Source organism: Megascapheus bottae, chromosome 12, assembly GCF_031878675.1.
Source record: "Megascapheus bottae isolate mThoBot1 chromosome 12, mThoBot2.hap1, whole genome shotgun sequence".
NCBI classification, from domain to species: domain Eukaryota; kingdom Metazoa; phylum Chordata; class Mammalia; order Rodentia; family Geomyidae; genus Megascapheus; species Megascapheus bottae.
Window position 1 is genome coordinate 51878966 of NC_143520.1, and position 24322 is coordinate 51903287.

General features: G+C 38.0%; 1 protein-coding gene across 1 annotated transcript in view; it reads left to right on the plus strand.

Annotated features, from left to right (window-relative positions):
- Positions 1-7608: 7608 nt before the first annotated feature.
- The window catches only part of Cntnap5 (contactin associated protein family member 5), an 852241-nt gene continuing 835527 nt past the window's right edge, over positions 7609-24322 (plus strand). Inside the window, exon 1 of the mRNA XM_090342979.1 lies at positions 7609-8070. Coding sequence (XP_090199105.1) covers positions 7989-8070 — 82 coding nt within the window. The 5' untranslated portion in view covers positions 7609-7988. The remainder of the gene's footprint in view (positions 8071-24322) is intronic.

Consider the following 24322-nt stretch of genomic DNA (forward strand, 5'->3'; position numbering starts at 1 on the left):
AGAAACATAAGCCATATAATGAATGATTGTTGTCCTTAATGTACTATGTTATCTCTCATCTCTTTTGCTGTCCGTTGGTTATCTGATATTGTTACAGTATCTCACTTTGTTACCTGATATATTGGTTATATTTGTATTTGGTTATTTGAAATTGGATAGGGAAGGGGGGAAAACAAGATGAGGGGTGGAGGTGGGGGGGAGGGAAATGGGGATCAAGACATGTGAAAGGGTATCAATGTAAGTGAATTAATGCACCTCCTATCTAGCAAATATCATGTAACCCTTCTATTAATTACAATAAAATATGAAAAAAAGAAATCCATTGTTTGAATAAGTTGTGTACTAAGCAAAATAAAGTATTTATAACTTGCATTTGTATCACAAATTTTACTTGTAAAATTCTATTAACAATAAATATTAAAACCAATAATTGTTATAATTCACCTTTTTCAGGCCTAGAAACTGAAACAAAAATGCACTTACATATGCAAGATATCCTGCTACAAAGCTTCAAACCCATGACTTTAACTCAGGGTTTCTAATTTTTAATCTCAGCGTACTTCTCATGAAACTACTCTATATAGGTTTCTCTCAAAATAAGGAATCTATTATGCATGAAATTTTGGTGACTTGGCGTAGCAGTTGTTAAAGAACTGGACAGAAATAAATAAGTTATTTTTCACATTTTTTTCTTCTTTAAAACCAACTCCAGCCAGGCATCAGTGGCTCATGCCTGTAACCCTAGCTACTCAGTACTGGGAATATGGTTTACAGGGTAGAGAGTTATCCTTGAGCAGAAAAAGTGAGAGTGTGAACTTAGATCAAGTTCAGTAACAGCACACATACACAGACACACAGACACACTCAACTCATACAAACACACACACACACACATACACACACAACCAAAATAATTGCAAAATATGCCAGATGTAGTGTTGTAAGTCTATAATCTCGGTATTTGAAGGCTGAAACAGGAAGACAGCAAGCTCAAGGCCATCCTGGACAAAATGCAAAGATTCTCCCTCAAAAACAAACAAATGAATCCATATACATAGGAGAATGAACTACTCAAATATTAAACCAAACTTTTCCTATATTGCTCTTTTTCATACAATTGATATCTTGGTTTATATAGTAAAGAAAGGTATAAGACCAGAAAGATTTCTCTGAGTTTTGGTGCAAGAACTGGTCATAGGATTGATATAAATTCCCGTAGAGATAGCTGTGAGTTTTCCTATCTGAAATTACTGAGACACCAATATTTCTTGAAATCTAATAGGTATGTTGAAAATTCAAATTCAGACGTTCATTAAGAAAGCATTCTTTAGAAACTAGATAAAGTGGGGTAACATGAAAGACACTTTACCCAACAATCTACAGGGTCTTCAAAAGAAGAGATCTACAAGAATTCATAATCAAGAATACATCACATGATTAATACTGCGCTTTCATGACTTAAATATTTACTAATAGGATGAAGTCTATGAGAAAAGGAGGGAACAGTATGTGTAAGTAGCATGGTGTATTAGCAATAAGTACTCAGATCAGACATACATAGTTAAATGCAGGAGAATGATGGCAAAATGTGTGTGTGTGTGTGTGTGTGTGTGTGTGTGTGTGTGTGTGTATGCACTCAGGATGTGGGTTCTATTACATTTTTGTTTTCTCATGTTGGGTGCACTACCATTACATGTTTTATCAGTTAATTAGAAATTAGTGTCTCATGGATTTTCTGCCCAGATTGGCTTCAAACCAAGGTCCTCTGATCTCAGCCTCCTAGGTAGCTAGTACTACAAGAATGAAGTTCCAGCATCCAGCTAAGGAGACAGGGATAAATACCATGGTGACTGGACTGTGCTGGACTTAGCTCTACTAGAAGGAAGCTACTGAGAGAGGATTTTTTTTCTCAGCGTGTGCCCACAGTTCTTGGCATTAATATGAATGGCCATTCTTCTGCAAAGGTAGAATTCTGCTTTCATTATCCTTAGACTTGACTTTCCTGTTAAGGCAAATACACTTGACTTGACCTGACCCGAATAACAAGTTTTATAGCACACTCTGTGACTCAAGTCCCTTTACCTCAAGCCACAAAGAATTAATTCATTATGCTGCCTGAAAGTTTTCTTTCCCAGAGAAAGAAAAAATTTATAATCGGAGATACTTGGCAGGAATCATCTGCTAGTTTTATTGCTATTTTATCTTGTAAATTGTGTATGATTGCACAATGGTAGCTCACACCTTTAATCTTACTTACTGAGGAGGCTGAGACCTGAGGATTGCAGTTGAAAGTCAGACTAGGCAGGAAGGTAGGTAAGACTCTTATCTCCAATTAACCATTAAATAAGTCTGATGTAAATCTATGTCTCAAGTGGTAGAGCGCTAGCTGTGAACACAAAAGCCCAGGGACAGTGTCCAGGCCCTGTGTTCAAGTGCTAGGCATGCCATGCACACACACACACACACACACACACACACACACACACACACAAACATAATGTGTATGTACATCTTTAATTTCTTAAACCATTCTTAACTCTGTGAAGTAATAAAAAAAGCTTTCTTTCTTTCTTTCTTTCTTTCTTTCTTTCTTTCTTTCTTTCTTTCTTTCCTTCTTTCTTTCTTATTGTATTCTGTATTGTTTGCCACATACAATACAACAGCAAAGCAGGAATGTGAAATGAAAATATGAAGTAAAGAAGTTGAAAGGAAAATTACCTGTTTACCTTATCAATATATTTTAAAAAGTAAGCTCTAAGGGGAAAGGAGTTTGGTCTAGTGGTAGAGTGCTTGCCTAGCATGCACGAAGGCCCAGGTTCAATTCCTCAGTACTACGTATATAAAAAAAGCTGGAAGTAGTGCTGTGGCTCAAGTGGTAGAGCAGTAGCCTAGAGAAAAGTCCAGGCTCTGAGATCAAGCCCCATGACTGGCAAAAAAATGTCAACTCCAAAAAAAGATGAAAACAAAAGTTATTTTTTGATCAATCAAACAAGCCATCATATACAAAAAAACATACTAAATATTGCTATTCCAAACGAGGTAACCAAATGCTATGGTATGTGGACGTCCCTGTACATTCCAGTTTCTATATATTAAGGTATCTGGGGGACTTAAGACTTCTAAAGGTAAAGGAAATAGAGTAAGTTTTATTTTCACTACCTTTTAAGTTGAAGCCATTAATTCAGTGTAATATTTAAGATTTCAATCTCTTTTCACTTAGTATTTTATCAATAAAATGAGGATGACCAAACATCTCTTCCTAATGTGTTAGAGAAGGGCCAGAAAATCAGTGCAGCCAGCCATCTATTGAATATCCAAAGGGCGAAATTCCATTTGATGAGTGATTCTTTTCCTTCTGTGCCACTGAGGACCAAGAAGAAGAGGTATTCAAGGGAGATACCAACGTGACAGTTGAAATATAATAACCATTCTGTTAAATTTCTATCATCTATCTATTTATATTTATTCAGGTCAAAAGTTTTGCAGGAAAAATACCCAGATTTATTATTTTTAAATATAGGCACTTTCAGGTTTCAATTATTCATTGTCCTCCTCTATTACTGTCCAACCTATGCTGTCTGTACAGAAATAATGAACCTCTTCATTGCAAGGTGTTTGGATAAATGAGTTACCTATATGTAGCAACACTGGTTGAAAAAAAAAGGTAGATTGTTCTACTTCTACTCCATTGTAGGAAAAGTGGATTCATAAGACTAAAAGCCTGAGAAAGTATCTCAGTAAATAAATACCCATCTAGCTGAAACAAGTTATTAATACTAATTAATATTCTACTGTTGATTTTTAAAAACTCTTGTTGCCAAAATGCCCCCAGAAGATGGCATTGTTTACAGTATTGTCTGAGAGGAACAGCTGTTTCCCCCTTTCTCCATTCAGAATTGCAATGTTCTTGCTGAAATGTTAACAAATCTTAGACAAATGTCTGCTGTTTAAGGCTCAAAGTTGCTCTGAGAACAGGTGTGTTTGAGAGAGAAAAAAATTGAAGACTCCAAGTCAGATTTTAAATCAGGTACAATTTATATACTATAGGCTGGGCTTACATATGGACATCTAAATATAGAACACCAATATTTACTAATAAGTAGACTATCATAAGTTGGGGTTTCGTAGCAACAGATTTCTTTGAGATCCCTTTAATGTACTTTGCAGGGACATTTTTTGGCACAAATCTATCATTTTAAGTCATTCTGCTAGTAAATGAAGTCAGCACATACAATTAAAAATATTTTGCTCAAACTTTGGTTTTGGTTTCTTTTTTCTTTCTTGGAGATGTATCAAAGCTCTGAACCCAGTGACACACACTTGTATCCTTTACTATCAATTTCCAACTCATAAAGAGACAAATTTTGAAGAGATGATACAGATATGGACCAAAAGGGAATATCACACATTGAAGTATGTTATACCAATGTAAGGGAGTAACTGGCAATAGCCAATAAAGCTGAAGAAGTAGGATGCAGTGGCTCACATAAATCTTAGCTACCTGGGAGAATTACAGGTTGAAGGCAGCATGACCAAATGCCTGAAAAACTATCTCAACAAATAAAATCCTTGCAGTAGTGACGCATGCTTGTCACCGCAACTCTTTTCTAGTTACCATGTGGCGAATGCTTGTAATGCTGGCTACACAGGTGGCTGAAATCAGAAGGCTCAAAAACAGTCAGAGGAGAAAAGTCCATGGAATTTCTTGTCTCCAGTTAACCAGCGCAAAGCTGGGAGTGGAGGTGTAGCTCAAGTGGGAGAACACTTCATAGTTTATAGAAAAATAAAAAATAAAAAGCTAAAGAAGCTCTAGGCCCTCCTATAAATAGGAGGTTCTAGGTCTGTATCCAAGTCCACTTGGACAAAAATGTAAGACAGGGTTAAAAAAATAGCAAGAGCAAAAAGGGTCAAAAGCATGGGTCAAGTATCAGACTACTTGCAGCTGAAAGGTCCTGAGTGCAAACCATATTACTGCTCTCCTCCCCAAAACCCCAAAACAAGAATAAAAATCAACACAGAATGGCACTCTTTAATGTGAAACTAGCTAAGATATAAAAATTATGAGAGTTTCCCAAGTTTATATTGGGAAGAATATAGTAAATAATGTATAGATTATAAATAGGAGAATGAGTGAATACATGTTGACATATTTATGAAATGAAATATAATACTTTATGTAGCTATATACATAAATGATACTAACTTTACATTAACTTGAAAAATACAAGCAGTATGATACTGCTTCTGTATTGATTAAAGGCAATTGAAGTGGTATAATTTTTGTATAGGGATGTAAATATGTTTGATAAATGTACAGAGATAACATATACAGAATCCAAAGTTCAACTGTAGGCTTGTGGGCTGTGAGACCAGAATCCAAAAATGCCTTAAATTCAATCTATAATATTTTATTTCTTTTAAAAAATGTCTAGGTACTACATACACTAAAGACATACAAAGCTGAATACAGGTTTATTATATTGTATTTCTGGACTTCCAGTATGTTAGGTAGGCATCCATCCAGCTATCTTTTAATCTTCAGTTCTTGAAAGCCAAACATGGTATGTCTGTTACTTATGTGCTCCATGCAAAAAGGTGTAGAAGAGAAAGCCACTCAACTTCAATAATTCCCCTGCCTCTGGAAGCCTCCTTCCAACAGAGCTGCTCCTTGGATATACCTGAGCTTTAATATTTTGCATTTCACCATTTTCTGGGTGCAGTCTTTCTTTTCCAGGTGCCCAAGCATTAGTGACTTACATAACTACTTTCGGTCAGAAGCTTACAGAGAAAAGGGCCATTATTTACCACTGATAGAGACTGCAGTATTCCTCCTTCTCTTGTGATATAACCGGGATCCCGGTAAGGTCATCTTGGAGCTGTCTTTTAGTACTCCAATGATGTGAGAAAGCTCTGACCCAAACCACAAGGCTAACCTTCTGGGTTCATGCAAAAGCTGCCTTGCAGTCCACTCTATGTGACTGTGCTTGTGCCGTGGAGTTGCATACCCAGGCTTGTCAGGAATCTGGATTAGAAAATAAGTTTGCATAATTGTTGATGCTTGAGGTGAGGAGAGAGAGAGGGAGGAAGAAGGAGGGAGAGAGAGAGAGAGAGAGAGAGAGAGAGAGAGAGAGAGAGAGAGAGAGAGAGAGAGAGAGAGAGAGAGAGAGAGAGAGAGGAGAGAGAGTCAGAGAGACAGACAGAGAGAGGGAGAGAGAGAGAGACAGAGAGAGAGAGAGACAGAGAGAGAGACAGAGAGAGAGAGAGAGACAGAGACAGAGACAGAGACAGAGAGAGAGAGAGAGATCAACTTCCTCAGAATTGGGCAGAGTCTGTCAGCCTTAACAGCCTTAACTTGATTGTATGCTTCATATAAGGGAAATGATTATGGTGGCTCGTTCTGTGAACATTTGACAGCTTTCTGGCAGCTTCCAATAAAAACAAAATAAGTTGATTTATGGTAAAGCAAGACAGTCCCCAGATACACACTAGAAAGCGAAGACTAGGATTTCTAATCCAGAGCCTCCACAAAGAAATCAGAAGTATTCTTCTCTCTCTCTCTCTCTCTCTCTCTCTCTCTCTCTCTCTCTCTCTCTCTCTCTCTCTCTCTCTCTCTCTCTCTCTCTCTCTCTCTCTCTCTCTCTCTCTCTCTTTTTTTTTTAACGTGCATGCCCCTGCCCAGGCTCCCACTCGGACTCTCCTGATTACCACACCCATCTGTCTCTCCCTCACTCCACCTCTCCACCTCTCGCTCCCAGTGAACCACCGCCGAGGCTCCTGGATCCAAAGCAGAACCTGACACTCTGCAGTACTTGCCAACAGCAAGGAGGGAGATGCAGATGTGAAGGAAGACGGGGAGGGAGAGGGGAGAGCCGGAGGCATGGGGGGGGGGGGGGCGTGAGGCTGGAGAAGTAGATTTAATGCTAAAACTCCAAATCAAAACATCCCAATCATATCCATTTCATCAGCTTACCCTCCTAGGGAGCCAATGCTGGGGAAATGAGCTCTCACAGTCCAAGCACTACTTGATCCTCCTTTCCCAAAGGACCGGGTGAGGGGTGGGGGTGGGGAGAAAGGCATGTCCTTAGGTGGCAAAGCTTTCCACGGGGATATTCCCTCCTGCGAAGGCGCCCTTCTTCCAACTCCGTTACAGTGTCCCTTCGCAGCATTCGTGCACCACCAGGCTTATTGTATGCTTGTCTAATCCTTCCTTCAATGGGGTGGGGGGTGTGTGGAAGACCGTGGGGAGGATGGAGAGAGCTAGTGAGCGAGAGCGAGTGAGAGAGAGAGAGAGAGAGAGAGAGAGAGAGAGAGAGAGAGAGAGAGAGAGAGAGAGAGAGAGAGAGAGAGAGAGAGAGAGAGAGAGAGAGAGAGAGAGAGAGAGAGGGAGAGAGAGAGAGAGAGTTCCTTTCCCTTTTCCCTCCCAGGTACCCTGGGCACTCAGAGGAAGCCAGCTGGAGGACTGGCACGGTGCGGGATGAAGACCCGCCCAGGCGGCTCTTATAGGAGAGCGCAGGGCGGGCCTGGCCGGGGGCGGTGCCGCGCCACCCCGCTCGCCTATAAGGAGCTGTCCGCCACCCGGGTGCTGATTCCAGTGCTGGTGCCCGACGAGGTAGATCAGGCTATATCCACTGAGCGAGGTGGCTGTTGCCTGCGATTGGGTTTGGATTTGCACCTTTAAGGAAAGGGTGGTGGGGGGGGGTGTGACAAAGAGAAGAAGCGGACGGGAAGACGAGGACCGCAAACAGCAGTCACAGAGACTGTCGACCCAGCCGCAGCTCCGGAGAAGACCCCTGCCAGGTCACGGTTTCCAGAGAGCACCTGGGTGCGGGATGGAGTGAAAGAAAGAGTGCGTCTGTCCAAGGGGGGTGGGAGGGGGCCAAGCGGTGAGGAGGGAGAGACAGACAGACGGACAGACAGACAGAGACGAAGCCACGACTGGCGCCTGCGAATTTGGGATTCAACTAAGAGGGACCTTTCACCCGGGGGAAATGGATTCTGTACCACAGCTGACCAGCGTTTTGACTTTACTGTTCTCTGGCTTGTGGCATTTAGGATTCACAGCGACAAATTGTGAGTACCCAAAGCTGGAGGTGGGCACGAGAGGTGGGATGGTAACCACATTGAGGAAGAGGAGCAGCTGTCCAGGTTGTACTTCACTGTGTGAGCTCTGGGCAGAGAGGGGGAAAAAAAGGAAAAGAGATGCTGATCGGGTCGGTTCCATCACTCCATCCCAAAAGTTACCAGAGCTCCCATAAACCATCCCTGATAAGGCTCCTGCCCTTCTAGAGAATTGAAAACTTCCCTTAGCTTTCTACTGGCTCCGGGGTTCTAGGTCTGCTACATCACAACCAGGGCTTTCCCTGTGAAGGGCCTCTGTCTTTAAATAGAGTACACCAGCTTCCATAGCTAGAAGGGCTACCAGCCGAGGCACTTCTGGCTAGAGGCGGGTTTCTGACCGTGGCTGCCTATGACATCTGGCTTTCTGCACGGTTGGGATATTTCACAGCCAATAGAATTGAGAGTTTAGGCCTAAGAATGTTGGTCCAATGTTTTTAATCACAAGATAAACTGCTGCCCCTATTACAGGAGGAAGAGCTTTGATACACCAAATCTGTGTGCCAACCAATGCTGGAATGGGATATACTAAGTGCACCCTAGGGTGTCCAGCCTCTAAACCCCAGCAAGTGCAGAGCACTTAATTTAATAGGCAGGAATGCTGGACACCCGGAGATCTGCCACCTGCACTGTGTATTTACAGAACCCACTTCGTCAAACTTGAATAAATCGCTAGAACTATCAGGTTCATGCTCAATTGCTCAGCTGCCTCTCTAGGCAGAGGAAAGGAAGTTATTTTTTTTTCCAGCTCTGGGAACTCAAAATGAGAAAGAATGCAATTAAGCCATCTGTGTTGTTTCCAAAGATGGTTTATCAAGGTTTCTCAAGTTTCTGGGCTTGCTCCTCCATCCTCTATTCCTGTCATGAGCCTCGCAAATATCATCCACATTGGATGATATTCCTCCTCCTCCTCCTCCCCCCTCCTCCTCCTCCTCCCCCCCCCTCCTCCTCCTCCTCTTCCACTTCTTCTTCTTCTTCTTCTTCTTCTTCTTCTTCTTCTTCTTCTTCTTCTTCTTCTTCTTCTTCCTCCTCCTCCTCCTCCTCCTCCTCCTTCTTCTTCTCCTTCTTCTTCGTTAGATAAAGGTTAGATACTTCTAATTTAGTCCTCGAGATCCCTTCTGCCTCACACCTTAGATCCAAGAGAACATAGAGTCCCCCTTCCCTGACTTTAGGGTAACCCTTCCTAGGAAAGTAAGTATACAACAAAGGCACATAACAGAACATAGGTTCTGAAAATTGTCCAAAGTAGAATCACTGTCTCTATCTGTGATCAGAAATTTTGGAGCTACAGAGTCTGTAGTTCTAAATATGGCTCAATAAAGATGTTTTTAAAGTTTTTCATCCTAAAGTATCCTAAAGAAGCCAGGCTCTCTAAAGTAAATGAGTTAGGAAATTACTTCAGGAAATATACTGGAGCAGCTGAGAAGCTGTTATTTTCTCCTGTCTGCTTCCTATTGTCTCTTTATGCTCTTCCTCCATCAATTTCTTCTTTTCTTTTCCTTCCTGTGAAGTCGCCTCTATAATGCTTTAGGAAAAGGTCTAAGAGGTTTGGTAAGAGGAAGTTATGACAGCTAGTTTTTTTCTACCTCTGGCAACACTAGAGGTCAGTATTGTCCTGATGATTAAAGGTATGGCTATAAACTACATTTTCCCCTTAGCACACTTATCTTTCTGGAAGGAGTGAACACTTTGAAGGTCCACAAAGGTGGGGATGAGCAAGAGAGGAAATAAAACATATTTCATAGGATTGTGGTTCAGGATTCCTAAAGCAGCACCTTATGAATCAGGGGAAATTGTAGAATGGCATTTTTTGTAAATTAATTGAATTATGGTTTATATGCTTTAATAATGCCCATAAAACCTAAATGGCATGGATTTAAGACTCATGCTTATCACTGCTGAGGCAGTTACAAAGCTAATTCTGAACATTTGAAATGAAACTTTGTGATAATGAGCTTTAATATTTCATCAGTGACAGTTTAATTTCCCCATTTCCAATCAACATTTCAATTGAATGCACAGTGCTTGCTTAATATTTTGCAGTTGATGTTCTTAAGGACAAACGATAGATGTTGATTATACTGTTTGAAATGTATTAATTCAGTGAACAATAGAATAACAGCAGAAAATGACATCCAAAACTAATGCATTGAGGTAACACCTCCAACAAAAAGCAGCCTGAATGTTGTATAACCCCTGTATACTTCTATTGTTCATACTCTTTATGCACTATAATATGTAGAGCTTGTGTTTGCTACCTGTCCATAAGCTGCTGCCATTATGTGCATGTTTTGAGAAACAGAAATTGCCTTTGAAATAGTCTTTTTAAAGTTGAAGGAATTAGTTTTTGAAGATTACTCTTTTATTTGAAATAGCACATTATTTGTGATGGTAGATTTGAAAATGGAACACTTATCAAGTCGTTCCATAGCATGTAATTATGCTAATTCACTTTAAGAAACCATAACTTTTACTTGTTTTTATTCTTTTGATCATGATTTGTTGTTATTACTGTGTGGTGTGTGTATGAATGTATGTATGTCTGTATGCATGTATATATGTGTATACATATGTATGTTTGCATACTCGTGAATACATGTGTGAATATGTGTTTGCTTATTATCTCATAATCTGATCAAAACTTGTGTATTTAACTCCAAGGAAAAATGAACACTTATCAAGTTATAGGTGTTAAAAGTTAAACAATTTTAAATAAAGTCAAGTTAGGAGGGCCAGCTAAAATATAGATGTTATGAATCTAAGCTGAGAATATAATTACCTACAAGTAATAAAATCTCTGGAAATTCCCCCATTCCAGATTTTCCGGATATTAAATAGCTACAGTATTTCCACTGGGTTTACCCTGAGGGGATTAGTTAATTTCAAATATAGATATTAACAGCCTGATTTTAAATGAAAAACCATTTTGCATGTAATATCAAATCCTTTGACACAGGAAGGAGCAGTGGAACTTGATAGATGCTTAAAATGAAACAGGGAGAAAAATTAAGCAACCTTTGTCCTACTTATGACACAGCTGAGAGATCAGTTATCTACTGAGTTATCCAACGTTCCTGTCTTTGGAAGTTGGGTGAAAAACCAGCAATAGAAATACATGAATATTCCAAAGTAAAGGCTAAATGTCTTACCAAATAGATTCTTCCAATATTAGGTGCAATGAAGGATAATTGTAATGGGAAAAGTTGCATTCAGAAGATAGGGGAAATACATATCACACACATGGGGCCACTACTTACTTTATCTTTATGAATGAATATATTATGCAGTTATCAATAGCTTTAATTTTAACCTGAATGAATTGGAAGGATCTTCAATCTCCTTATCTAAGTTTGTTGCTGCAGGGTAGGTGCAAAAAGGTAGAGCTTCAAGAGAGGAACACAGAACTCCTCATTCTACTTTTGTCATCTCATGCAGGAATCACACTTGCAAGTGTAGTTACACTTGCAAGTTTCTTCAAAGAAAGGAGTTCACTATATCTTGAGCAGTTAGAAGCCAATATATAAACCCAATCAATAATGCTGTTGTTAATAAACAAAAATATACTCCTTTTTGTATAGTGATGTACTTTAGGTGACCCATATACTTGGCAGAAGTGAGTGAAGCACTTTAATGCTTATTTGGAAGAGTCCTAAAGGTTTTCTCCTTGTTGTCTTAGCTCATGTTTGACTTTTGAGGGTTAAATATGAACTCTTGCCATTATCTTACATAAACTCATCTCACATCAAATCAGCAATTTTACAAAATGTAAATTAAAACTGGGATTAGTAATTTTCCAACAACTGTTCAACTTCACAAGAAGATTAGCTGCCACCTAAATCACCTCACCTATGCCTCCTTATTCTTGTCCTAATAACTGAGTGTCTTCTAAATTGCAGGGAATTTTTCCTGCTCTTTTGTTCAGTTTGATTGCTTCTTTTCAATGTGTGGTATCATTTGAAATATCATTAAATCCTGTATTTGGTGATCCAAAGTCTTTTTTTTCACAACTGAGAACTGTTTATTTTTATATAACTGAGAAAACTTTTTTATGAATAAAATATTGTCTGTAAATGCAATGATAATTGTCCTCAGAAAAGAAGATAGTGGAGAATGATGTCTAGATGCCTAGAACAGAAAACAATAGCAATTTATTTCATGTAACTTAATAAACTTTACTGTTTTACTCATTTGAAGCCAATTATCAACATATTTTTATTTATAAATAAAGTTTCATCAAACTCTGCTACTTAGTGCCTGGTAACCTTGTAAAGATAACCTGCTTAGCCTAATAATTTTCTTAGTAAATTAAAGAATTAAACCAAGTTATATTTAAGATGCAATATAATTTGAATATATTTTTATATTTGACAACTGATATTGCATAGTGTTTATTTTATTTGTATATTTCTGAGAGGACTGTACTCTAATGTTGTAAAGCAGCTATAACTGAATTATAGCATACTGTCATTTTTAAGACTTTTTTTTTTGACAGTCCTGGGCTTGAGCTAAGGGCCTGAGCACTCTCCTTGCACTTTCTCAAGGCTAGAGCTCTACCACTTGAGCCTCAGCACCACTTCCAGCTTTTTTCTATGTACTTGTTACCAAGGAATTGAACCCAGGTCTTCATGCATGCTAGGCAAGCATTCTACCACTAGGCTAAACTCCCCGCCCAGCATACTGTAATTATTATTCCTACCAAAAACTACTCTTATTTTTTTCTTTCTTGTCATCAGGCTTGAACTCTGGGCCTGGGTGCTGTCCCTGAGCTCTTCAGCTGAAGGCTATGCCCTACTCCTGGAGCCACAACACCACTTCACATTTTCTAGTGATTAATTGGAGATAAAAATCTCATGGCCTTTAGTGCCCTGATGGCCTTGAACCCTGATCCTCAGATCTTATATTCCTGACTAACTAGGATTACAGGTGTGAGCCACCACATCCAGTTAACAACTCCTCATATCTCTCATTTCATGCACATAATTTTGCAAGACTACTCATATACGTAGATACCATAGATCCAGTTTATAGATGAATAACTTTTAAATTAATCAATCCTAATAATTTCCCTAATATCATAGAGCTGAATAGCATAAAATGGATCTAAGATTATATCTGTCTTTTAACATTAAACTCTTTGCAAGCTATGAAATTTATCAGGACACATTTAGTTAGGCACTGCATATAAGCATTTGCAGGAAGATGCCTCCTCTCTTAAAACCAGGTTCTGGAAATTTATACATAGCATATACAAATAAAATACAAGTTTTTATTGGAGACAACCGCTGAGTCATACTTAAAAAACCCAACAAACAAAAAGAGAAAAATTAAAACTATTCCAAATTGGGATCTAAACTTCATACAAGTTAGTTATCACAATCTCTGAAGTTAAAAGAGAATTCACACCTGTGTAAGCACATGACAGTTTATTTATTTTGCATATTATTTGATTGAATCCTTGATTAAGAAGGACAAAAACCTCAAGGATTACTTGTGAATACCACTCCCATGTTTGTTAAACAGATTGCAGTGCCATGGAAAGTACTCCAATTAAAATCACATCCTGTAAGTTAGTAGATGACAGATCAAAGCAAATTAAATGGACCTGAACTCCAGCATAGTGTTGGGCCTATCTAATTCCCTGATATCTAATCCATCACCCTTCCTTTATGCCTTTAGGTAACATCTGCACATTCTACAAACAAGTTAGATTGAATCACATCTTCTGAATTTCATTGCATAAGCTTTTTAGTTTATATATACCATTGTAACCTGTTAGTAACCTTCCTTCATCTTCTCACAACTACACACATATAAACACACATGTGTGAAATGCACACACATATGCGCCCAAGCTTACGAGCATACAAATATTTCTGCACTGGATTATTTGCCCCTATATATGACATTCCCATTGGACTTCTTAGACTCACTCTCCTTAACTATGAAGCAAAATTCCTGGATGATTGTATTTTCTTTCAATTCCTACCTCCAACATTTAATACAGTGGACAAGTAAATTAAAGTGAGAATAAGTGAATGATTTCTCAGAATCAGTTTTCATTCCTAAACTATGATTCTTCTATACCCTTGATTCTAGAATCTTTTACAATATGTGTGTTTTGTGTTTATTTTTAAATAACTAGTAACTATTTCTTAACACTGTTTTGAATATTCTGACAAGATTTTAGCTGTTAAATGAAACAGCAAATACTGAAGTCACTTTATAATGCATGGAAGGTGGAGAATGGGACCCTGTATGGGTTTTAAACTTCGTGTATCCATGATTTCATTGGAGAAGATAGATAATGGTTATAAATCACATGGCTGTTTGTTCACGAAAAAAAGTCTCCATCTGTCTGGCTTTAGTACTGAATTAAGGCTAATAGTATTAACTTTCTTTATGCAGTTTTAATGAGTGTTTTCTACACAATCTGAAAAAATACACATTTGCATTATTATAAAAATGATTTTTTTCCTAGGCCAGAGTTTGAAATAAAAGTAAAACTTTGGATATGTTCAATGGAATTTTAGTTGGGGATTACTGAAAAAAATTGTTTTTATTATAAACCTATCACATCACGCAGATAAAATGATTAAGAGATTTTCATGCCATTTGCTTAAGCTATAATCAAAATGTAAGTGTTAGTAGTCTTTATGCATTGTCAATCAAAAATTTAGAGGGTATTAACCGCAACTATTAAATCTTTTTTCTTCTTTCTCATTCTTAACTTCCATTCTTCTTTCTTTCATCTCTCCTTCCCTTCTTTCATCTCTCCCTTCCTTTCTTTCTTTTTTAATGGGTACTAAATCCTCATTCTCACATATGATAAGCAAGTGTTTGACCACTTGGGCTACAATATGTAGACTAATGAGTCATATACTGCATATATACTGTATATATTATATATGTATATTATATACACAGTATATATATTATATATTATATATACACAGTATATACAGTATATACTCTCTATATACTCTATAATCTATATAGTATATAGTTTATATAGAGAGAGTATATATAGTATATACTGTATAAAGTATAGTATATAGTATACAGTACAGTATATAATTACATATACTCTATACATAGTATATATAGCATATCTACTATAGAGTATACTGTATATATAGTGCATATATACTCTATACTATATAGAGTACACATATATATATAGCATAGAGTAGACCAAATTGCATCAAATATATATATATGTATATGTATATATTTGTATTACTGAGGATTGCACCCAGGACCTGTACATGTGAGGCAAACTTTCTGTTGACTGAGGTCTGGCTGTATTTATCAAACTTAAGTTTTTCTATGAAGTTGGGAAAATAAATCTGAACAAAATTTATGCACACTCAACAGCCAGGGAAATTCATTTTTGGTTATGTTAAAGTGGTAAATACTATTATAAAAGTAAGCACAGGTGCAACGTAAGGCACAAAATGTACAACCTAAACCACCTGAAGCATTAACATATGCTCTTTGGAGAAAACAAAATTTCAGAAAAATTGTTCAGACTTAGACTTCACCAGCAAGAGGAAGAGCAAGAGCTACTTAGAGGCATATGTGTATAATTAGAAACTGAAGCAATAGGTAAGCATGAGAGACTTTTACATTTATTTTGAGACATACATTTATTGAACGATTTTGTACTTGCAACTACTATAATGCAATGCATCAGAAAAAATCATTTAATGAATCACAAACTGAGATATCCCAACATCGGTGGGGGGAAAATAACTAAGAGAAGATCATAGCAACCCAAATGATAGTTTAAAGCCACAAAAAATGATTTTGACTCCAGTTTATACAGATTCTGGGTGAAAATAATGGCCAAGTAAATTCATGAGATAGGGATGTATGAGCTTGTAAACTCACAGCAGCGTAGATTTGTGGTTAAAATGTATTCTGTAGCTGCTTCCATTGTTTTTGACAAATGAGAGCAATAGATGCTAGGAAAGGTGCTCTGTTCTATGAAATGAAGTTCATCTCTGGGAATACCAAACAAGCATATTCTCATTGCAGTGTATTTCATATTTGCATGACATAGTATAGCACATGCTGTCTGTATCCATCATCCTGATGGATCTTCTACTCTGTAAATTATGCTGGTTTTTGTCAGCTAAGTGGGAACTAGTCATTAAAGAATGTGTAATTAAACTTCCACCTCCTGGTTCTCATTCCTCCTATGGTGAGGAAAGGTGGAGGGAAGGAGGATGTAAGTGAAACATCATGACCACTATTAGTGGCTTCTGAGTAGAAAGAGAAAACAGGAGAATCTGGGTGTGCCTTATTGATGTGCTGACATTAGTAGTTGATTTGCAAGCATAAATTCCACATCTCCACATTTCTAATTGCTTTTGTGCATATTCTTGGGGGTTGATTAATGCCATCTGTTCCTTAGATCAGCTGAACTGATTGAGCTTTAGAGGATGACGGCAGTAATGTTGAAGATAGAAAGAAAGTGAAGGAAATTGCCAAAACACCCCTTGTGATGGAAGTTTGTTTGTTTGTTTGTTTGTTTGTTTGTTTGTTTTGCTAGTCCTGGGCTTGAGCTCAGGGCCTGAGCACTGTCCTTGGACTTTCTCAAGGCTAGAGCTCTACCACTTGAGCCTCAGCACCACTTCTGGCTTTTTTTTGCCCCTGTGTATATGGTACCAAGGAATCGAACCTGGGTCTTCATGCATGCTCGGCAAGCACGCTACCTCTAGGCCAAACTCCTGGCCCTTTGGAAGTTATTTTTAGTGTAACTATCCTTCTGAAGAATATCCAAGGGTGTAGAAATTTTCTCAATGGATAGATATATTGTAGGTATTAGGCTAGGTCACTAAGTATATACTTCTGTCTTTTCCTTCCCCTCTCACTTTTCCCTGATTTGCTCTCCAGTGGTCCTGTAGTTTCTGTATTAACATTGGCTTCTTCCTGAGTGAATTCCTGGTTTACACATGTAGGAGAGAGGCGAAAAATGTCACTTTAACTCCAGTACTGCTCTGCTAAACTCTGTGGATACAGTCACCAAATGTGAAACATCTCAAGACTGATTTCAGCACAGGCCTGACAGTGATCTGTCACCTATAGGGCATATGAGGAAGCCCACCTGGTTCCAATGTCTCCTTCCATATGTCCCCACCCAACTCCTCTGCCAAATCTGCTAATCCCCTGAATATCTAATTAAGGGGGGAGGATTTTTCCAATTCATAGAAATAGGCTTTAAGACAAAAAGCCCTATTGGAGGGAGATTATGGGAATGCAAATATGCCCTGACAACACTTGACTACTAAGAGAAGCAAACTGCCCAGAAGGAAAAGTTTACCAAGACACAAAACTGGATTTTGGGGCAGGGAGTCTGGCCTAGTTGTGGAGTGCTTTCCTAGCCTGTATGAAGACCCGGGTTTCGATTCCTCAGTACCATATACATACAGAAAAAGCTGGAAGTGGTGCTGAGGCTCAAATGGTATAGCTCTAGCCTTGAGAAAAGTCCAAGGACAGTGCTCAGGCCCTGAGCAAAGGAAAAAAAAACAAAACAAAACTGGATCTTGGGAAGAAGAGAGAGACTTGTTTTGAGTTTGGGAAAGGCAGAGGATAAGCCTGATTGAGATGTCTGAGATGTACTTCCAGTATCCTAGTCAGGTCCCAGCCTCATCATTCCTCGCCCCCATATTACAAAGCTAATAGTATAGTGCATAGTCAGAAGGAAGTGGATAAAGAATGATAGAAAGAGCATAAGTCAAGCAGTTCTGAGTATATTTCTCACCTCATATATCCTATACATTGTAACTAACATAGACTTTGCACAATCACTTATGAGTACTTTATAAACATGATGTGAGAATTCAGTAATTACACCTATTGTTATAGTTATCAATAATTCTCCCTAAGTGTACTATCATAATAAATTATGATAGAAATAGGGCAGGGACAAGGATACCTTCATTTACATGCTCACTGGAATAGCGTGCTTCTCCTCATTTGGGGAATTAGGTGCTGAAGGCCAAGGCAGTTGGAAACTTATTCTCACTGTAACTCCTTTGTCATATAGACGGAGTGCAGAGTATGCCTCTGCCTGACAGAGAAATGAGACAATTCTGGATTCTTCACTTGGTCCCTGGGCTCTGTCAAAGCACTTGTCCAGGATGCTGAGTCTTGGCCAATGAACTCTCTTGCTGAGAAAGTCACAAAGGGAATCCCAGGAGAGAGAATTTCATCCAGAAAAGAAATTCATCTAGAAATTAAAGAAACAGAAAAGCAAGCAGTAACATGGGAGAATGATGTTTGCACAGATTTTAAGAAGATCTATAAGCCTGCACAAGGTTATGTGTGATATGTCCTAACCTCTCTAGCAACACCATTTTCAGTAGATTGGAGATGAAGTTAGAACTGGAAGATTCAGGACAGTTTCCAACTAACCTACAGTGTAATGTGGAAGACTTTCATGGGGATAAGTAGTAGAGGTATTGGCTGATCTTGGGCTAAAATCATGTGCAGGAGGTTTAAGAAAAATGAGTATAAAGACTTATTCAACTGCTAGTGCCAAATTCATTCAAATGATGAGTCTGGAAGTATTCAGAAGATGCCATTACTAATCACTTCTATACATATGTGAAGCCTTGGGTTCAGGAGAAGTGTTGATGGAAGGAGCTAGAATTACTGTCCATATAGCCCCTAGAGATCAGCAATGATAGCAAACCCACTCCTTTCTTCCTTTTAAATATTTGGAATGCCTCTTGTCTTTTCTTCAGTTTTTCCCCATTTTCTATGCTTTTCAATCTTCAGTGCCCAATCTCTTCACTCCAGTCACCTTCTTTTTCATTTTCCATCTTCTTCTCTCTTAGGCTCTTCAGCTCTTTTCTGGTATCTTCCTCCAGTCTATGTATCCCCACCATTTTCCTTCCTCCACTTTGCCTGTTTCAATGAACTTTTAATAAGTGATATATTTTTTATGCTTTATGGCCTAAGCTAATGCTTTTTAAATGTTTCCCACTTAATTTTCTTCTGGCTTTTTAAAAAGGACACACAAGATCGTAGGAAATTTAGAGAGCATGACACCTGACGCATGTAATTTCTAGAATTAAACACTTAGGCAAATTTGCATCAGCTCTTATTTTATCCATACTATCTATGCACATATTATGATAAAAATACTTCCTCAAATCTCTAGTTAAAATTGTTGTGTCAAATTTATTAATAGCCCATAGCAAATGACCATATACACCAGAGGTAGAGGCTTGACTATTAGACTTTCTCTATGATTTATATTTTCTGTATTTTCTATATCAAAAAGAATAGGTACAAGTTTTCTTCCTCTTGCTACCCCCATTTCTTCTCAGAAAAATAGATTGCTTCAGTTCTCATTCTCCACTGCTACTAATCTGTAAGCTGTAGATTATGATGAACCAATAACGAGAAGAAGGATTTAATTTACAGAAGAGAAGTTAATCTTCAAGCCTGTTTAGTGAACAAAAGTGGAGATTTCTGGGATGACCCAGGCCCAGCCAGTTTACTGCTGCAATCACCAGCAACCCTGCTGTTACACTCGCTTGTCTCATAATTGTGACATGAGGAGATGCATGAGGCCTAGGTCTGCAGTCAACCAAAGTGGAATCTTTCTGATTGTATACAGAAAGAAATCATTAAGTTATTAAAGCAAAAAATGGTACAACTCATTGTACAATAAGAGTCTTCTGACCTAACCAAAAGAAACAAAACAGCAGATTGAAACAATCAATTCCATAGGTGGTACTTAATGAGATTACCTTCTATTCCTTACTACAGTTGTACAGAGTTTTATTTTTCACATTCTAGAGCAATGGTGAACTGTCCTGAGTAGTTAGAAATATCACCCAAGACTAAGATCAAACAGCCAATATGTGGTTACAGTGGGATTTTAATATATCCACTTGTCCAAAGACTGTCTGCCTATCTATCTATCTATCTATCTATCTATCTATCTATCTATCTATCTATCTATCTACGTATCTATCTATCTATCTATCTATCTATCTATCTATCTATCTATCATCTATCTTCCTATCTATCTACTATCCATCTATCTACCTATATATACATGTATACATACATAGTGTGTGTGTGTGTGTGTGTGTGTGTGTGTGTGTGTGTGTGTGTGTGTGTGTGTGCTCATGCATGTATGCACTCACTCGTGTGCTACGTGGGTGACTTGATCACCGGCCTCATATTCTCAGTTGGCTCTTTCATTAAATACTGATATTCTACCATTTGAGACATGCCTCCACTCTTAGCTGTTTGCTGTTTAACTGGAAATAGGAGTCTCCTGGAATTTCTGAATGGGATGGCTTTGAGCCTTGATCCTCAATTCTGAGCCCCTGTGAGGATTCTAAGTATGAGGTATAAGTCCCTGGCTCTAAGATCATTTGTATTTTTACTCTGCAGTTTTTGAAACTAGCACTAACATTGAGCAATTCTTAAACTTAAGGGTGTGCTCATCACCACATAATCAGATCTCTCTGATCCAGGGAGGGGAAAGCTTGTGTAGACCACAAATTATGCTCCCCTTGAACAGGTTCTCATTTTTTAATTGTAATTAGTAAAAGGGTTACATGATATTTGCCAGATAGAAGGTGCATTAATTCACATACATTGATATCCTTTCACATGTCTTGGTACCGGTTTCCCTCCCCCCCCACACCCCCCACCCGTCTTGGTTTTCCCCCCTTCCCTATCACAGGTTCTCATTTTAATCATGGAAACAGAGTTCCTTTCCCTGTCTGACTTCGAACTACTACCTTCAGATCTCAATCTCCTGAGGAACTCTGATTATAGGTGTGAGACACAGGTGTCTAGCATGCATATTCTGGTTTTGAGTTTTTTTTTCTTTTTTAAAATTCTCTGCTTTTATGTTCAAGAAGCATGAGTTATAGACACCTCACGGAAGAAAACTAAGTCTCCACTAGCAGATGAATAAAGCATGGGTAGGATAATTATTCATTAGGTTGCAAATTATCCTTAAAAAAAGAAAAACTGTTATTTGTTTCAAAATAGATAAACCTAGACACTAAGCAAAAAATACACTGGGTACCAAAAGACAATTTTGGCAAAATTTCGGTTGTATAAAGAACTTCTGTCAAACTCTCAAGCAGAATATGGAAGGGGGGAAAGTTAGTCCAAAAGTACATATTTTAGTTGTTCAAGAGAAATTAATGTCAGAGATAATTTATTCAGTAACTATAATATACACCATTGTTTTATGTACTTGAAAATTTAAAATACAATATCAAAGAAATCATAAAAAGATACTAAATATGGGAAGTTGCAGCTATATGAACTACCTTGCTTTAATCATTTCACTACGTATATATCATCATCATTCTGCATACCATAAAGGAATATCATTTCTGTCTGTTAATCAATTAATCAAAGTTTGATGCTAATGAGGAAAATCTTATTCATGATACTTTTATCACAGTTCCAAACTAGGCAAAAAGTAGATGTCATTCAGATTTTTCTCGCTTTAGGCTACAAAAATCATCTCTAAACCCAGCCCGTAACCATTTTTTTCCACCAAGCAAAAATAGATAGGATGGTGGTTTGAGAATTCTAAAGTCAATGCCATCATTCTTTTTTTTTCATATATTTTATTGTAATTAATAGAAGAGTTACATGATATTTGCCAGATAGAAGGTGCATTAATTCACATACATTGATACCCTTTCACATGTCTTGGTCCTCATTTCCCTCCCCCCAGCCCCCACCCCTCATCTTGTTTTCCCCCCTTCCCTATCCAATTTCAAATAACCAAATACAAATATATCCAATATATCAGGTAACGAAGTGAGATACTGTAACAATATGAGATAACCAAAGGACAGCAAAAGAGATGAGAGATAACATAGTATCTTAAGGACAACAATCATTCATTATATGGCTTATGTTTCTATATCCTAGAGTTCCTTTCATTTAGTGTCATACTATATGGCCTTATAGAGCTCCCCTATGACCCAGCAATTCCACTACTTGGCATTTACCCAATCATCCAGAAACAAAGGCATACTAAATCCACTAGCACAACGATGTTCATTGCAGCACTATTTACCATAGCAAAGATATGGAACCAACCTAGATGTCCTTCAGTTGATGAATGGATTAACAAGTTGTGGTATTTGTACACAATGGAATTCTATGCTGCTGTCAGAAAGAACGACATTGCCCCATTTGTTAGGAAATGGAAAGACTTAGAAAAAATCATATTAAGTGAAGTAAGCCACACTCAAAGGAACTTAGGCTCAATGGTTTCCCTCATTTGTCATAATCAGTAGAAACCCTGGGCTCTCCTAGCAGAGAATTACAATAGAACATTGATACATAAGGTCAATACCATCATTCTTTACCATTGACTAGATTATAGTAAGGGGATCTGTGTGCCAACCTTAGTCTTAGGATCAGCCTTTGCAGAAACGTGGTTCCAAGCAACATTGAGCCAGAAAATTTTGTTTCATTCCCAAGTTCTTATGATTTTTCTTTCGAGTCTACTGCTTGGCTTACTTATGAGGTTTATCCATGTATCTTATATTTCAGTTACTGCAGTGATGTAGCCAATCATCTTGCTGACATTTAGAGAGACTAAGTAACTTATGAAATGCTCAGTGTTCTACAGCCCTGTCTTAATTTCCCTGTGGATAACTACAACCCAGAAAGGGCACCGAGAAACCTGAAGCTATTCATACTGAGATGATTGATAAATTCTGTATTCTAGCTCACAAAAAGCACTAGCATTCCAACGAATAAAGGCTTAATTGTTTACAGCTTTCAGAGCAAAAACTTTGGGTTGCTTAAGTGAAATCATACATAGGATTTTAATATGTAAAATAAAAGACATGGAGAGCTGCTTCATGGAAAATGAAGCTCAGAATTTTCTTTTTTCTTTGATTCTTCTGAGGCAGGTAACACTGGGAGAGTTTGGCCTTGCTCTTAATTGCAGTAGTCTAAGTTTATGATTGCATCCCAACAGGATTAGGTACAGAAGGGGTTTGGGAAAGAGTGGGCTGATATTATCCTTTAATCAGTCTGCAAGACTGGTACACATGATTGCTGTGTATCAGTGAGGCCACACTGGGAGCATACGATCGGGTTTGTCCACATACTTCTTAACAGCTATTGTTGTCTTAAACCACAACAAATAAACAAGTGGCTGTTTTTAATGTGAATGGTGCATGACAAGTATGGGTAATTTAGAGATACAATGTGATTTGAGGATAAGCATATACATTATGTAATGACAATGAAATCGTATCCATCATCTCAAACATTTATCATCCCCTTTATTGATTAGGTTAGAGAAATAATTTCTAATATTCTGTATTGCACAGTAAGGTGGGTAAAGCTAATAGTGAAGCATTGTACAATTCAAATAGCTAGAAGAGAGGTTTCTATTTTTAAACAATTGGAAATCTTTTTTTTGAGCTATTTTATGTGAGTGTCAAGGCAAGACAATCTTATTGGCATTTAGTGATTTGAAAAGACAGTAGCTTGTCAAAAATTGCCTCTTCACCTAGCTCTCCTTAGCAAGCAGTCAACAGCTATTTTTATGTTAAAAGAATTATCTTGTAAAGGCTCTTGAATTACCTACCTCCATCCTCCACACTCCCTTGGGACTTTCTCAGAGGAAGAGATCTCATGTTAGCTGTGATTAAATTGCCCGTGTACAGCACAGTAAATGGCAAAATAACTACTTGATAAATTGAAGCACAGACAAGTTGAGTAAAATCCAAGCAGAGGCACCAGCTTGAATCTGAGACATATGGTGCCAATGTCTGAATGTGGATGCTCCACAGTCCCCAACTCCTCTCCTCCCTCTTTGGGAAAGAAATAAAAAATGGACACCCATCCATGAACACTTCTCCATAGTCCCTGGTATTCATCAATGTGAAGGGAATTGGAGGCAGTATACAACCTAATTGTTATAAGTAAATCTGTTTCAGTTCTGGTGTCTGACCTGTGCTTGACTGCTTGCTTAGGGTCATCAGAATATCTCTGCATTTAGGACTATACTTAATTCCTTCCCCCTTCCCAGCAGTGATATCAAGATGCCCAAGGCCTGCCTTTTTTAAAATAGAATTTAACATAGTCAAGTAATAGTTTAATATAGCATAAAACATTTCATTATTTTTATTGTGAATAGGAAATTTGAGAAAGAATTTTAAAAATTTTGTTTTCAACTGCA